This window comes from Canis lupus, chromosome 33 (genome assembly GCF_011100685.1).
Source record: "Canis lupus familiaris isolate Mischka breed German Shepherd chromosome 33, alternate assembly UU_Cfam_GSD_1.0, whole genome shotgun sequence".
Lineage (NCBI taxonomy): Eukaryota > Metazoa > Chordata > Mammalia > Carnivora > Canidae > Canis > Canis lupus.
Genome location: NC_049254.1, coordinates 4,894,344 through 4,910,930, shown reverse-complemented (window position 1 = coordinate 4,910,930; position 16,587 = coordinate 4,894,344). Strand labels below are relative to the sequence as shown.

Genomic DNA, 16,587 nt, shown 5'->3' with positions numbered 1-16,587 from the left:
TGTAACTGGCAGTAGGATATGCAACCTGGTGGAGAGGCAGGTAACATATTGGTGGCAACAGTAATGGTTAAAATCTTGGACAAGGTATTACTTGACAAGAAGTATGTAATTCTGGGACCAGAGAGGAAGTTCTTGTGCATTTACTGTACAACGTATTTGCCTGACTTGAATCTTCTCTTTGACTTCGAGCCCATGTGGACCCATTGAAATTGTCTGGAAGGAACCCACAACATTAAGGCAGGTTTGTGCAGGCCCAGCACTTTCTGTTACAGCTTCTGTGCTGTCCCACAGAGTCTTTAGGAATGTCCCACAATGAAATAAAGTTACGTTTGAGGGTTCGTTTGCTATCCTGACTGGCTTCTATTATTTCTTACTAGATCTATGTTTTTTTGAGATATCGTTGGTATATCTAAATTTAATTATCAGCTACTAAGCTGGGCAGTGGACACGTCATTAATTCTCTCTCTTGTTTCTTCTGTTATCATGATTCAAACTGCTGGACTTGGTCTCCTGGAGTACAGTTACTACACTATTTTGTTTCATCATTTAACCACAATTCTTATCTTTTTTATAGGAGGGTAGCACTTTCTCTTTTGGTCATGTAATTAATGACACAGGTGTACACCTCACCAGTTACAAATTGCTAGACTCTCCTTGTTACTAATGGCTCCAAGTCTGTTCTCTTGCTAATGGGTTCTATTTGCTTCTTGGAGAAAAAGTATGTGCTAAACATATGGTTTAGCTTGAGTAATCTCTTTTTATATCAGTTTTATCTTAATAGGTTAATGAAATTGTGATGTGTATCAAATAAATAGGTTCAACTTTTATCACACATACTTTTTATATAATTCAGATTTTCATCATTTGACTTTCAAGTTTAAAATAAAAGTAGTTATATGCCTGAATATGAAAGAGCAAGTGTTCCCAGGGACTTTGCAATATGTATCTCTCAGAGATAAAATGTGCACATAAGATAAAAAGTATGCATATTAAGAATTTATAAAAGGATCTGATGAAGATTTTTATCTATACTTTTGCATTACTTTCAACTGAGAGTCTATGTGCTTATTTCTCAGAACCCCAGGATACTCTAACATGACTGCATAAACCTATCCTACATCTTTATCTTTGTCCGTATTATCTTTTATGCAATATGGTGGTCCTTAGGGAGCATTAATTGCTAGCTATCTTTTAGCTACTTAAGGGCAATCTTGGAACAATTACCATGTATTTATGGGAATGAGGCATTCATTTATTTATTGCCTTTCTCTTAAAAATCTCATAGCACTTGAGTCAAGAAGATAACAGTATAAATATGGCCACTTATCTTTGTGGGAATACTTCTTTCTCTATCTCTACCACGCACCTCAGCAGCTACACAACGCCCTTGTAATGATGATTGCCTCTCAAAAGCATATTGAGTCTGTCTTTTCTCAACTATCTTTTTATCTTTTCCTTCTTTCTCTGCTGCCCCCACTTCTTTCTTTTTCTTGAAATGGAACAAGGACCTTGACTTAGGGGGCATATAAATCTGGCTATGGGGAGGCCACTGTTCCCACTTCTAGATAAGATTGTCACAGATGTGAAACAATCACTGTGTCGGTTGTTTGGATGTTTACATGACATAAACGGTGTATTTCAAACTGGCAGACAAGTGCCACAGGCTATCTCATTAAACTTACTCAGTTGATTTAGGCTAAATAAATATTACTGCTTCATAGGGCTATAAATCTTTTTCCTTTTCATATACTTTTATGCATATATACATGCACATAAAATATATGACAATATGTGAGTAAAACACACAGGAATACTTGACAAAGTCATATAAAGGTATTAATCAAAGGGAGAAAAAAGGGTCTAATGCTCTTCAACCTCTAAATTTATTGTTTGACACTTATTTCTGGATATTACATGCAAAATACACATAAGAAGACTTCAACATTATATGTAAATTGTTATTTTAAATACTTTGCCAAGATTCATAACCCGATTTTAAAATTATATTTTTCCTTCCAGAGAGATATAAGACAGTAGGAATGACTTGAAAAGTTCATACTAAACTAATGGCAAGGAAGTCAGAAAATATAAATGAAATAACGTGTTATTTCTTTTCTTTCTGTCTTTTAGATTAGTCTTTGCTAGCTATTGTGGTATAGCTGGATCTTTCCAAGTCTTACATTTTAGAAATAACCTATTTCACTAACCTAAATATTTTCTTTATTTGAAAAAGTAGTGTTTATTTTATTTATTCAGATTCTCTTTAATACTATTTAATCCGGATAAGATAATTAAAGTATAAAACTGATTCAGTCAGTGTAATATAGAAAAAAAGAAAAAAAACACAACAATACACATATACACGCACAGACGGACTTGCACCTTGGGTTTTAGAGTCAAAAAGACCTTAGCTTGAATACCAGCCATGCCACTTAATATGGGTTAGAGGTCTTTCTGAAGGTTAATTAACTTGTCTGAGCTTCAGGGGATAGTGATACTCACAGTAGTTGCCGTGACAACAAAATGGTAAACTCTATGTGTAAAGGTGCCTGACACAGAACGCCAACAATGGCTACCATCTCATGTGGCTTATTACGATGCATACTATGCTAAATGCCTTGTACATTTACAAATTTAATTAGTATAGTATTCCTATGGAGTAGGAGTAATTTTGGCCCTACTTTTATAGATGCTGAAGTAAAGGACAGGGATGGTAAATAATTTACCTAAAGCTGCACAACTCTTAATTGGCAGGAGTAGAATTCTAACTTTTCAAAACTTTGAGCATCAAACAACAATCATTTTATCTTCTCTCATGATTTTATGGGATGAGCGAGGTGACTTCTTGACCAGGTGTCAACTGCAGCTACAGCCATCTGGTTTTGGTGGTGGTGGTAGTGGGGAGAGGCTGCAACGTCTGAGGCTGTTTATCACAAGCCTGGCATTCAGGCTATCTGCAGGGAGCTCACTTAGAGCTGTTAACCAGATATTCTAGCTGTCCTCCTCTTTGCAATACTGCTTGAAGCCTCACCATATGGACCAGCTTTGCTCAGCACAGGCTGGGCTACAGGAAGGAGTGTGGCAAGAGGACAAGCTCCAAAGTGCAGACATGTAAGATGTTTCTACTTGCATCACACTTGCTAATGTCCATTAGCCAAGGCCAGTCATATGGACAAACCCAGAATCAATAGAAAGAACAACACAAGGGCATATATACTGGAAGGTTCCATTAAGGTCACTATAGTAACAGACAAGTCCAACAGCTCTCTCCCATCAAGAGAGAGGGAAGCAATCCATAAGAAACTCTCAATGATAGAGAACAAACTGAGGGTTGATGGAGGGAGGTGGGTGGGGGATGGCTAAATAGGTAATGAGTATTAAGGAGGGCACCTGTTGTGATGAGCAATAGTTGTTGTATATAAGTGATGGATCACTAAATTCTCCACCAGAAACCAATTTTTACTATATATGTTAACTAACTAGAATTTAAATAAAAATTTGAAATTAAAAATGGATAATCATAAAAAGAAAAAAAAAGCATTCTTCTGTTTTTCAAACTATCAGGGCATCATGTTGATCAATGCCTTGTGAGAAGGACTGAGGAACACATAGTCAATAAATGTTTTGGTAAGCTTTTATACTTTTCTGCTTTCAAATATGACATGATGTTTTAATTTCCCATAAACAGTTTTAGAAGAAATTTCAGTTTTATGGAAAAAATGCTTCTCAAAGATCTAAATTATTTTTATGAGTTTTTTCAATGCTATTCTCTATTGGGTTTTGTATGTTATAATTCATTTGTGAATAAAATAAGGAGAACTATACTTAGGTTTATGTCTATGTCCTATCATTATTCAAATAAAAGTGATTATATGGCAATCTGTTTCTTAGAATATAAGGTTATTTTGTATTTTTAAGAAACTTCAAAGGAATGGCTTTGATCCCACTATTTAGGTAAAAACAGGATTTCTTTCTCTAAGTTGTAATTCTTTTCTCCATTTTGTATAAATTAAAAGTAATTTAATTCTAATGGCATTTATGTAGATGGGATTCACGTTTAGAAGTTTTATTTCAGATCAAGTAGCTATATTTGTATAAGAGATTTATTTTCAAACAGAAGTATTTTACCTTAATGACTCAAAATATTTAAACTGCTTTTTCTATTAATACTGAAATTTTGGCAGCTTTAGAAGTGAATATAGTGAACACAGAAGTGAATATATTATAGAGATTAGAAAAAATATATACTTCTTTACTTTTGATTAATTACTTCAAGTTAGATTAGCAAATAATTTATATGTAATAAATACCATTTCAAAGCTGTTTGGTGACCAATGCAAACTCTGATAATGTCATAGCCTAATATCAAGACCGAGGGGTGATATCAGAAGATGATATCCAGACTAAATTATCCCCTTAATGGCTGTGGTATTGCTATTAAGGTTTTGTTTGTTTGTTTCTTAAGGAAATGAGTTAGATAGAGATACATAAAAGAAGCAATGAAGAAAATCAGTACTCACTTTTTGTGACAACACCTTCTAGTCGAATGATATTTGGGTGGTCAAACTGACCCATGATACTAGCTTCTCTTAGAAAATCTCTTCTTTGTCGATCCATGTGGCCACCTTTCAAAGTTTTGATGGCAACGGGGATCTCTCTTTTCCCGGGTGTCTTCAAACGCCCACTACAGACTTCTCCAAATTCTCCTTAAAATATGAACAAAAGTGGCTTGTTTAAAAACAGAATACCTACATTCCAGAAGAACTGAATTGTCATATGGTACTATCTTTTTGCTTTTTACCATAATGGCCATCAAGTGTGTCATTTTCACATGGAGATTTCTGTCCTACAAGTTAAATTTGTAATGACAATGTTTGATCAGCATCATTTATAATGAATAACGGAATGCATTTTCATATGGTGTAGCACAGGAACTACCATTGATAGATCTCCCTGACCCGCACAGAAATTATGACTAGCAGAATGGGTGAGGCTAATGCAATTCTATAGAAAAGCAATCACTGCATAGCATTTCCTGTTCCTGTTCTTAATACTGATATATGGGCCAAATGTCTCTCTATTCAGGGAATCCATCAGGCATGTGTAGTGGGTTTGATCCTGCAGGTCACGTGCCTGAGCTTCACTACCATCAGAAATCAATGCTAGGGTCAATTGATATATGAACGTATTGAAATGACTACATTGAACTCAACTATAAGAAGTGATTATGCAGACTAAATTACAAGTCACATGGTTGGAATGCAGATATAGTAAGATGATCTATGGCTCAGCAATGGCTTCACTGGGCAGTAATATACAATAGCCAAACATTTATCATGAATTTAATATATATTAAGTATATATTAATTAATAAAATTATATATTAATAAATATTTATATATTTCTGTAATACAAATTATATATATTAATAAATATATAGTTTTAAATATTTATCATTATATATTATATACAATGTAATATTTATATTTATATATCCAGCTATTAGCGTGCTGTGAGTTTCAAAGAAGTCTAAGAGTTGGTCTGTGTTCTTAGGAGCTTATTATAGTCTAGTAGAAGAATTTAGCTGAACATAAAAAAAATATTTAAGAACATAAGAACCCGTTTCGACAAATGCTGTATTAGTTGAGTAAGAACAGTGGGATATAGAAGACTTCCTGGAACAGGTAAACTTTTGTTGGACTTCAAGCAATGGGTACAATTTGGATATTCAAGAAAAGCAGTGATATTCCAGACAGGGAGTGATAAAAGTGAAGACAGAGCTTCAAAGTTCAGAAGCCATACAGACACAAGGATGACTAGATGGGTTAATGTGGAAAAGAAGTTGGATGTTTTCTCAGTTGCAATACAATAAGTTCAATTAAAGCTTAAAATTCCAGACTTAATTTTGTGAGGCTAATTAGCTGCATTTACTTAAGAGCATGATGCTTGACCACCAATTTATTAATCTATAAAGATAATAATAAAACCTTCCATAATTCTATAATGTCCCTTCCTCATAACGATATTGGGAAGATCCAGATGATATATGTAAAAGTCCTTATCAACTGTAAAATGTTATTTGTGTGCTTTAAGTTATATGAATCTTTGGAAGGGGCAAAGAAATGAGAATGAAAATATCCTCAATTGGTTTATTAGCTAGCAGGTCTGTCTAATAGTTCGGTGTGATGTATTAAAGTGTAGAGGTCCAAATTAAATTTTTACAGTAAAATATATTTCAGTTATCTGTATTTTCTTTGGAGCAATTCATTACAGTCAACTAGACGTTGACTTTGCAGGAATATTGACTACCTTTTGGTGTAAATGCTAAGATATTGTTTAAGTGAAAAAAAACAAACCTGGAAAGGAAACAAGCCAAAATGTTGTTTCCTAAATTATGTGTAAACATGTCCATTAGAAATAGAAAGCAGGCTAACAAGAGGGTTTACTCTCTATTAAACCAACAAATAAATAAACAAAAAACACAGACTAGGATGGAGTCCCTAAGTTCAGTGCATATAATATTGGAGTTTCACCAATCTTATTTAATTTGACATCAAAACAAGAAAAATCCTTTTTACTTAATGACGCTCTCAACCTATTGAGGGTTAAATGTTCTTATGCTCACAGGGAAAAGAAGCCACAGGTTTTCAGTTTTGTTTGTAACGTTTCTTTTATTTTTCAAAAGCTTTTCTCTCATATATAAAAAATGGCAATTGATAGAGATGTTTAACATTTTTCTATTGAGGCTCTGAACCTTTAGAGAAAAGCTATGTACATATATTTAAGTTAATGTCTGATACACCCAGGCCTACTGAGATACTCGAAATTTCTTCTTAGATCACTGTGGTTTGTTGTATGACTATGCAGAGCAAGGAAAGTATTTTTCTCCTTTTTTCCCCTTACTTTGCCTTAATAAGTCTGCTAGTAAATATAAAAAAAAAATCTTTTAAAGTATTACTTTAAAACTCCTCACCTGCCATAAACCCATAATCCAAGTGATTTTCTGTTAACACTTCATAGTAATCCAAATAAACTTTTGAATACAGTGAAATGAACAGAAAACTCTGTTGTTATTTGATCAAGGCAGGCAGAGTCGTAATTTTCTTTGGTTTTCTCTTGTCTGAAATTCATGTATCCTATTATCACCAGGGAGGTGTTTTCTTCATGTAAACTTGCACGATCAAGCTGTTATCACACTTATTTCAGTGACACTAAATATAGTTGCCTCAATTAAGGATTTGATACTCCTAGTGCATTCTTTAGGCAAAGTCCAAAAAATTCAGTCACAGAAAGTATTACAACCCTTATCTGTGGTTAGTCTGGATGTATCAGACATATCAGATAGTGAAGAAAAAAATATTTTAAATTAAATGCATAGTTTAAGATATTGCCAAAGATTGATCCATTATATTGCTGTCCTTGAAGCAAGAGTAGAGGCTCTGTACATAACCATAGGTAAGATAAATTATGCTTCAATAAGATGTGTGGACATTTATGTATCCTGGTTAGTCCATCATTAACTTGTAACTATAGGAATATAATATTAACCATAGATTTTTTTCTTCACCAGTCATTGTCATCATCATTATTCCATAGGTAGCCCTTATACAGTGCTTACCATAAGCCAGGTCTAAAACTAAATATGTTTTTTTAAATTTTTACAACAAACCTTTGCAGTAGATACCATGATTATCTCCACTTTACAGATGAAGAAGCTGAGATACATGAGCTAAGTAACTTTCCATGGTGACACAGGTAGAAAATGGCAAAACTGTAATTCAGACCCAGCAAGTGTGGCTCCAGGGTCCATGCTTATAAAAACACCATTCTCTGCTGTCTGGGATGTTTATTATTAATAAATTTTATTATTATACCATAACAATAATTAGCATGGATTTTCTGTATGAAATCTATATAACCAGATTAAAACTGTGGAGGAATGGTGGAGGTGGTGAGGGACTAGCCATCTTGGAGGATTATCATCTCACAATCTCCTGGAGGCCTTCCAAAATTTTCTTCCCCGTGTTCAAAGATTCTGGTTCTCCCTTTTCCAACCCCTTGAGAGTCACTGAAGCAAAGAGCCACACTCCCAATGGCTTTTTAGAACATATCTCTCAGGTCTAATGAGGTATTTCATTCTTCCTGTTTACTATTTCCATCTGACAGGAAGGTTTCCACAAATTGTTCCCCTTCCTCCCTTGTTTCCATCCTCCTCAGTCCTCTGTACGGATGGCTTCTTATTAGCAGTGAAGGCCAAGATTTGAAGTCCCTCCTTCAGAAAATTTTCTCTGGTCAATCCACCTAATTTAATCCCCTGCTACCATCAGTTCCTCCCAAATGGGAAGAAAAAACTTAGCAGCACTAATCAGACGCTGGCTTTACTCTCAGAGCTGGGCTATGTTGTTCTCCTATCACATGCTATACCAGCCTCGACAAGGTCACTCTGAGATAGAGCAAGGTCACTGCATAATTTTGCCTAAGCACAGACAAAGGCAAGGTCACATGCCAAAATGCTAAATATGCCCTCCTCTCCTGGCTAAAATGGGTGACTGCTACTTCTTTACCAATTAAAACCTTATCCTTGTTCTAGTCTCTCCTCCGTGTAGATAAAATCCATTAAGATGTAAGTGTAAGTCCTAAAATTAAGGCCCAATATTATGTGCTGCTTTTATATGTGAGGCAAACTGGGAAGGGCTCAACTAGCCTTCCTAAAGGCTCTCCCTTCCACTCTGCTCCTATATGTAAGGTCCTCTAGCCAAACATTCCTCTTTATCAAATGGAGCAGATCTAGTTCTTCTTTATTGCTTTGCAGTAGGGTTTACTTTCCTGCCAGTCTGTGGAATGATTTGAACAAGCCAATCACATCCTTCAAAGGAAACCAGGGGCTCCTTGACTTCTTGGTACTACAAAGCTGGCCAACCTCTAGGTGCCCCTGTGTGTGATGTCCTTTTCCCCGCTGGGCTACGAGTACCTATAATTAATAATATCTACCAATCTCATCTGTCTCATGTAGGGTGTTGTGTCCTTGGCATCCCATGACCCTAGGATGAGAATTCCTACCTCATCAACAGGGTGAAGCATTATTGGTCAGAATGTAAATTTGGGCAGCCACCATGGAAAACAGTGTGGAGGTCCTTCAAAAATGTTAAAGATAGAAATACCATATGATGCAGTAATTCTACTACTGGGTATTTACACCTTCTACCAAAATGAAAACAGGATATTAAAGATATATCTACATTTCCAGGTTCACTGCAGCATTATTCATAACAACCAAGATATGGAAGCAACCTAAGTGTCCATCGACAGACAAATGGGTAAAGAAGAAGTGGTATGTACACACAACACAGTATTACTCAGCCAACAAAAAGAACGAGATCTTGCCATTTGCAACAACATGGATGAACCTACAGTGTATTTGGCTAAATGAAATGAGTCAGACAGAAAAACCTATGTGCGAAATCTAAAAAGCAAAATGAATAAAGGAGAAAAAAAAAGCAGAAAAAGACCTATAAATTCAGAGAACTGGTGATTGCCAACGGAGGGCGGGTGGGGAGATAGGCAGAAAGGGGTAAAGGGGAGTGGGAGGTTCAGGCTTCCAGTTATGGAATGCATACATCACGGGCATGAAGGTGCAGCACAGGGATTATAATAGTGCTGCATGGTGACAGGTGGTAGCCACATTTGTGGGAAATATAGCATAATGTATACAGGTGGTGAATCACTATGTTGCACAACTGAAACTAATGTAACATTGTGTGTCAACTGTATGTGTGTCAATAAAAATAAATAGAATAAAAAATGCTTAATAAAAAAAAAAACAACCAACACATACTCAATAACAGAACTGCTGCTGCTTTCTGACAGCATCTAATCTTCGAGCAAACTCCTGCTTCCTTAGATAGCCCAAATCACCCAGTCAAAACCCAAGTCCCGTAGGTGGCATCATCTAACATTCCCTTACTGACACACACTACATTTCCACATGCTGAGAGTTTTTCCCTTGCTGAAGTGAATGATAAACCCAACTTTTTAAACTATAGTGTGCTCCTGGGATCTTTGGCTTGCAAGTATTACATATACTTATACATATTTACTGTATAGCGATTTGACTACTTGAAATTTCTTTGAAATTCATTCTTAACAATCGTATACATTTGGTACATATTGCTCCACTTCAGAATCTCCTCCTGACCAAATCAACTATCATCTAAGTCATGAAGGCATGGGCCTTGGCATCTCTATTCTTTGTTGTATCTGCACAGCCTAGGACATAATAAATAACTCTTCAATATTCATTGAATGAATGAAATGAATGGGGGGGGTGTAAAAATTCTAGGCCCAAAGTTGGGATGTCGTTAGAGGACAGGGATTTTCCAATATAGTAACTTTTTTTTTTTAATTACAGTCTCCTCTGCTTTATTTTCACTGTGTATAGTTAAGAGATACCTCAACATCTTCTGTATTCAGTTTTTTTTTTTTTATTTAACTGTGCACAATCCACTTTCCTTCCTGAGTGTGAAGGCAACAGGAAGAATATTTTTAAGAGACATACAAAGAAAGTGTTAAAAAAAAAAAAAAAAGAAGAGGCATAAAAGAAAAACATATAGGCAAATTTTAATTTAGTTCCTGAGGAATGCATTAGTCTCTTGAGGTCTTAAATTAAATTCCATTATTATTAATGTTATCAGAAGGGTCACCTACCCAATTGTATTCAAGGACTTATGACTATTCTCTTGGATTTCTTCCCAATACATAGCACACCTTTTACATGTGAAAGAGAACAACATTTTTAAGAGAATTTATAATTTCATACTAGTTGAAATGATATTTGATATTGAATACTTCTGATTCAACTTCATGGAAGGATTCAACATGATGCAAGATTTCTCACATTTAACAAGACTTGTCAGTAGGAAGAGTTGATTAATACATGGGAGAGGGCAGGTTCTCAGAAATTAGGGCTTCTATGTCTACCTTCACCGCTAATTTTTTCTGTGGTATCAGAGGAAATCACATTATTTTTTCCTGCTTTAGTGTCACTGGGGGAGAAGGGGGTTAAATACCTACCACCTAGCTACATTTTTTAGAAATAAAAATTAATGTGTAAATACTTACAAAGCTTTTTGGATCCTAAAAAGGTTCCATGTAACCCCGAATCTTTTCAAATTACACAGACACCACAGAAGATATGTTAAATATGTTATTCTAAGTATCCTTCATGGCTAGGCTCTTTTTTTTTTTTTTTTTTTTTTTTTTTTTCATGGCTAGGCTCTTAATGTCTAGGTCAAAAAGAGGATTTCTTTAAGACCTGAAAAGGAATTTTTCAACTTCTTTATCAAATAATGGGTAAGGATTTTTTCAGTGAATGAATTCAGTAACACATGATCCCATATTACCCATTTTTTCCTACACCACATTCCAAAAATTTAACAGCATCTTTTTCTTTCTAGACAAGTTTTTTTTAATGATGTAATTCCAATTTTTGTGATTTGAGTGTAATAAGAGCACGCGAGACAGTAATCCAGAAGCACGAAGAAATGATGGTTAAGTGATAGCAACGTGCATGTTATCATTCGAGATGCCTGAAAAGTTGACTCATGGCTTCAGAGCACTAATCTCTGCACCCCCCTCCCCAATATTTGGAGAGCTACATTGTAGTTTAATGCTTTGGTTGTGCACTGATGTGTTTCTCTACACCAACTTCCCAGTTGATGTGTCCGTTTGCTCATAGGGCTGCCCATTACACACCCTGGTCAGCTGTCAGGGGTGGCCGGACCCCATGATCACAGGCTTGCCTGCAGTGCTGCTTCTCGACATACTTTCAAAACGGTATTTGTTGTTCATGCATACACACTACTAGCAAATACATCTCTTGCTGCTAAACAAAGCTCTGTATTTAACAAAAATGTGTTTTGTTTATTTACTTGAGGCAAAAGGGGGCCTCTCATTGTGTTACGGGGCTTGCTTTTCAATAAAATTCTGCCTTTACTCTTAGGACACATGGGAGTGAGTCAAGAGACTGACACTAAAAGATGACCTGATTGATTCATTAATAATAATTTGAAGTTGCTTGTTCTAGAAACATAACTTCGAAAGGCTGAGTTGACTGATCCTTGCTTTATGCTTCTCCACACCCTGCACCAACTATTATTCTAGTGCCGGTGCCTCTTGGTGTCAAATATTAACTCATTATGTTTCTCCTTACTAACTTTAATCATCCAAAAAATAGAGACCTCATCGATCCTTCTATCTCAGTGCCTAGCAGGATTCCCAGCATCAGATAGGAACTCAGTAATTTGCTGAATGGATGAATCTGCCATATGCTTGAAGGTCACGTGTGCATCATCAAGTGGGGCAGAGGGGGGAGTTGAGGATTTAACTGCGTGATTCAGGCACAAGAGAACTTATTATTATTTTAATTTAATTCTTTCCTTTTCATTGAGGTAAACTGGACACACAATATTACATCCATTTCAGGTATGCAACAGTGATTCAACAAGTTTCTGTGTCATGCCGTGCTCACCACGAGTGTGGCTCCCATCTGTCACCACACTATGCTACTACGATACCACTGACTGTATTCTCTATGCTTTACCTTTTATTCCTGTGATTTATTCGTCCCATAACCGGAAATCTGTACTTCCCACTTTTTATTATTTTCTGCTGAAACACGCTTCCCAAATGCAATACTGTCCTCAAGGTGATTACAATTTTTCTCTACTTCTGACATCATAAGTCCAGCATATTACTTACCTATCAAATACTCTTAATTCACAATATTTTCACTTTTCAAGCTCACTGATCCTTCTACCCTAGAACACCTTTTTAAATCCAGTTTATGAGCCTCTAGCAGATGGTCTCTCACACCACCTCCTTTCTTGCCTGAAGGGATATTGAAACAGGTCCTCTTTAGAGTAAAAAAAAAATTTGCATTTTAAAACTCCGTGTGATGACCTATCAAAATTGATTCTCCGTTTTGGCATCAAAAGAATGACATTGGGGCATCTCTGTGTGGCCAGTTCTTAAGATCCCGGGGTCCTGGGTTTGATCCCTACATCAAGCTCCCTGCTCAGAAGGAAGCCTGCTTTTTTTCCCTCTCCCTCTTGACCCTTTCCCCTGCTCATGCTCTCACTTGCTCTCATTCTCTCAAATGACTTAAAAAAAAAAAAAAAAAGAAATAAACTTTTGGTTTCCTTATCTATAAAACATTGACTATATGTTTTGCAGAGTTATGGGAAGTAAAGGTATCTAGCACTTCCACTTGCCCTCTAGCCACCTGCTCCCCCCCCGACCCCGCCCTGCCAAAGGACCAATTCCACCACTTGCCAGGCCCTCCTCCCACAACCAGGCTACTGAGCACTCTGCATTGGATAGCTGTTCCTAGAAACAAACAGTTCTTTATGTAGCCATAGTTTGTTTTCAGTATACACACTATCACAGAGTAATGTCTTGTCACCAACTATTATCTCTTGGCAGTGAAGTTCCAAATCTAAACTTGTAGCTCAGATTTCTCCCTTGAACCCTAGGTTTCTATAACCACTTGAAAGTTTCCCAGGGACAACCTTATCATCATCTTCTGTATTAGTCTGCTTGGGTTGCTATAAAAAAAGTACCATAGCCATGGTGGCTTAAACAACAGAAATTTATTTTTTCACAGTTCTGAAAACTGACAAGTCTAAGAGCATGGGGCCTGCTGATTCAGTTCCTGGTTATAGCTCTTTTCTGGGCTCACAGACAGCCATCTTTGCTCTGTGCCATCATATCGCCATTCCTTGATGAGGCCGGAGAGCTCTTTCTCTTCCTCTTCCTCTAAAGCCACCAGTACTTTTAGATTAGGACTCCATCCTTAGGACCTCATGTATCCTTAATTATAACCTATTTTCAAATACAGTCACAACTGGAGTCAGGGCTTCAATGTATGAATTTTGGAGGGACACGATTCAAATCAAAAGCACCGTTTAAAACCCATTTTTCTATCTTCTTCCTTTGATTGATTGACTAGCCATGGTTGGTTGAATAAAGAAAGGCTCCTCACAGATGTCTACTTTCTAATCTACAGATCTGTGAACATGTTACCTTATATAGCAAAAGGGACTCTGCGGATATATTGAGTTAATGATCTTGAGATGTGATTATTCTAGGTGAGCCAGGTGAGGCCTACATAATCACAAGGGGTCTTTAGAAGAGGGAGGCAGGAGGAACAGTCAGGGAAGGACACGGGATGATAAAAAACAGAGGTGAGAATGTCAGAGGGGTATCTGGAGAGACTATGTTGCTGGCTTTGAAGATGGAGAAAGGGACACAAGTCAAGGAACACAGGCAACCTTTAGAAGCTGGAAGTCAAGGACACAGGTAAGCTCCCCGAATGAATCTGTCAGCACCCGAACTTCAACCCAGTGACGCCGATTTTGAACTTCTGTCAGAGAAATAATCTGTGTGTTTTTTAAGCCCCTAATTTGTGATAATATAGGATGGCTTTTAGCACAGGGCCTGGCATAGAGTGTGTTCTTAAATATTAGCTTCCACTTAACCTGAATAATATCCTGCTTTTAAGTATAATTTCTTATTACGCTCCAGCGCACCCTTTTACACTCTTCTATTAACATCACTTCTCTCATACCCTTACAGAGGTTTTGTCTTCTTTTCAATCTCCGGGGTCTAACCTAGAGAACACCATAGGTAACCAACAGTCACTGACGCATGAGCCAACATCCTTATGTGCATCAGTATTTAACTCTCTTTGTGAAAATATGTACTAAACATTTTTAACTGTTTTTTGAGAGTGCAACCATGAGAGAATATAATTTTCCCCAGTTTGTGTGAATTCCTGCACTAGCACAAATAAGACATTTTGGAATGCAGTCAAGCAATAGAAGTGATCAGTATTCACAGTGGAGGGCTTGTGTTTAGGCAAGCATGACTAAGAGAAGCTAGTGGATTGTCAACTGTACTGGTCAAGATGTTTTCACAAATGAGAGAAAAGCATCTTTTAAAATATTCATAAGTAATTATTTTGACTAAAACAGCCAGTAAGTGTCCTGAATTATTATTAAAAATAATATTATATATGTTTTTAATAGCAATAAAAGAACAGATTTAATATACTAAATGTTTATAAATAAAATTAGGATATTAGGTCATTTTTTTCTTAAGCTAAAGAAAAGATACATAGATAATCACTTATACCTCTGTAAATTAAACCATGATTCAGGACTCCAGACATTTTAATGTGATTTTATTTACTCTCAAGGGGTAATAATAGACAGATGTTCTAATACAACAGTGAACATTTAGAAAGTTTGTTTCCATGTTAAAGTACTATTTTCACTACTATAAACCATATTATTTTAGGTAAAGTTATAGTCAATCATTTTTGTCTTTCAGAAGACAAAAAATTCATCATATTTATCATTTAAAAAAATTTATGCTTCATTATTTTACTTATTCAAAAGACAGTTTTCACTGAGTCCTATATTGCAGAATGTGCCATTATTATATGTACAATCTAGGAAGGAAATACTGCTGCTAATTAAACTATGGATGCTATCAAATGTAAGAAGCAACCCAAATTCAATGATATTAAAATGAGGAAATTTACTTGATCAAAAACTTGAAAGAAGAGAAGAAGTTCATTGGTCAAATAACTGGAATGCTATCTCATTTTGGTGTATATCCTTTTATTCTATTTTCTAAGCATAAAGTTTAAATTTTCATAAAGTTGAAGTCATAACATATATTATTTTTCTGTATATATTTAAGACTCTTATATTCCCTTACTATTACAATACAGCTGACCCTTGAATAATGTGGGGCTTAGGGGTACCAACCTCACAGAGTCAAAAATCCACATGCAACTTCTGACTCCCCAGAACTTAACTATTCATAGCCTGCTATCGACTGAAAGCCTTACCAACAACATAAATGGCTGATTAAAATGTATTTTGTATATTATATGTCTTAAATACTATAGGTCTACAATGAAGTATGCTAGATAATATAAAATGTTATTAAAAATAAGGAATATAGAATATATTTATACTACTGTACTGTAAAAAATATGCTTATAAGTGCAATTCAAACTTGTGTTGTTCATGGCTCGGTGATGTATGTAGTTTCCATGCTATTATATATCATTTAACTTATTTTAACAAATGCCTTTTTAAAGAGCTTTGAAATCATTCCCAATTTTTTCTCTTATTGTTTTTAAAACAGCTCTTACTATTAATTGTTTGATTATAAGCATTATAGAGCAACATTTTTGCAATTTAAAATTTAATTTCACTCTATCACATGAACTGAACAATAAACACTTAAAATATTCCTTTTTTTTTTTTTTTTTTTTTTTTGGAGAGAGTGTGGGGAGGAGCAAAGGGAGAAGGAGAGAGAAAATCTTAAGCAGGCTGCATGCTCAGGACACACCCAGGGCAGAGCCTGATGCAGGGCTCCATCCCACGACCCTGACCCTGATATCATCACCTGAGCTGAAGTCAAGAGTCAGATGCTTATGGGACTGAGTCACCCTGGTGCCCCAGCCTTTAAAAATATTCTTAGTGAAGCAAAGTCAAAAGAAGTGAAGAAATATTT

General features: G+C 35.9%; 1 protein-coding gene and 1 long non-coding RNA gene across 21 annotated transcripts in view; one reads left to right on the top strand and one right to left on the bottom strand.

Annotated features, from left to right (window-relative positions):
* The window catches only part of EPHA6 (EPH receptor A6), an 872,069-nt gene that overhangs the window by 196,635 nt on the left and 658,847 nt on the right, over nucleotides 1-16,587 (bottom strand). For all 20 annotated transcript variants that reach the window (XR_005383133.1, XM_038582514.1, XM_038582517.1 and 17 more), the window contains one exon: nucleotides 4,521-4,706. Coding sequence is in view for 19 of the 20 variants with exons in the window: in XM_038582514.1 (XP_038438442.1) it covers nucleotides 4,521-4,706 (186 nt within the window). In the remaining variant the exon portion in view is untranslated. The remainder of the gene's footprint in view (nucleotides 1-4,520; nucleotides 4,707-16,587) is intronic.
* LOC111093715 lies at nucleotides 2,555-9,302 on the top strand. Its single transcript, XR_005383153.1, has 3 exons — nucleotides 2,555-3,111; nucleotides 3,565-3,627; nucleotides 9,248-9,302. It is a non-coding gene; the product is annotated as an uncharacterized LOC111093715 (long non-coding RNA).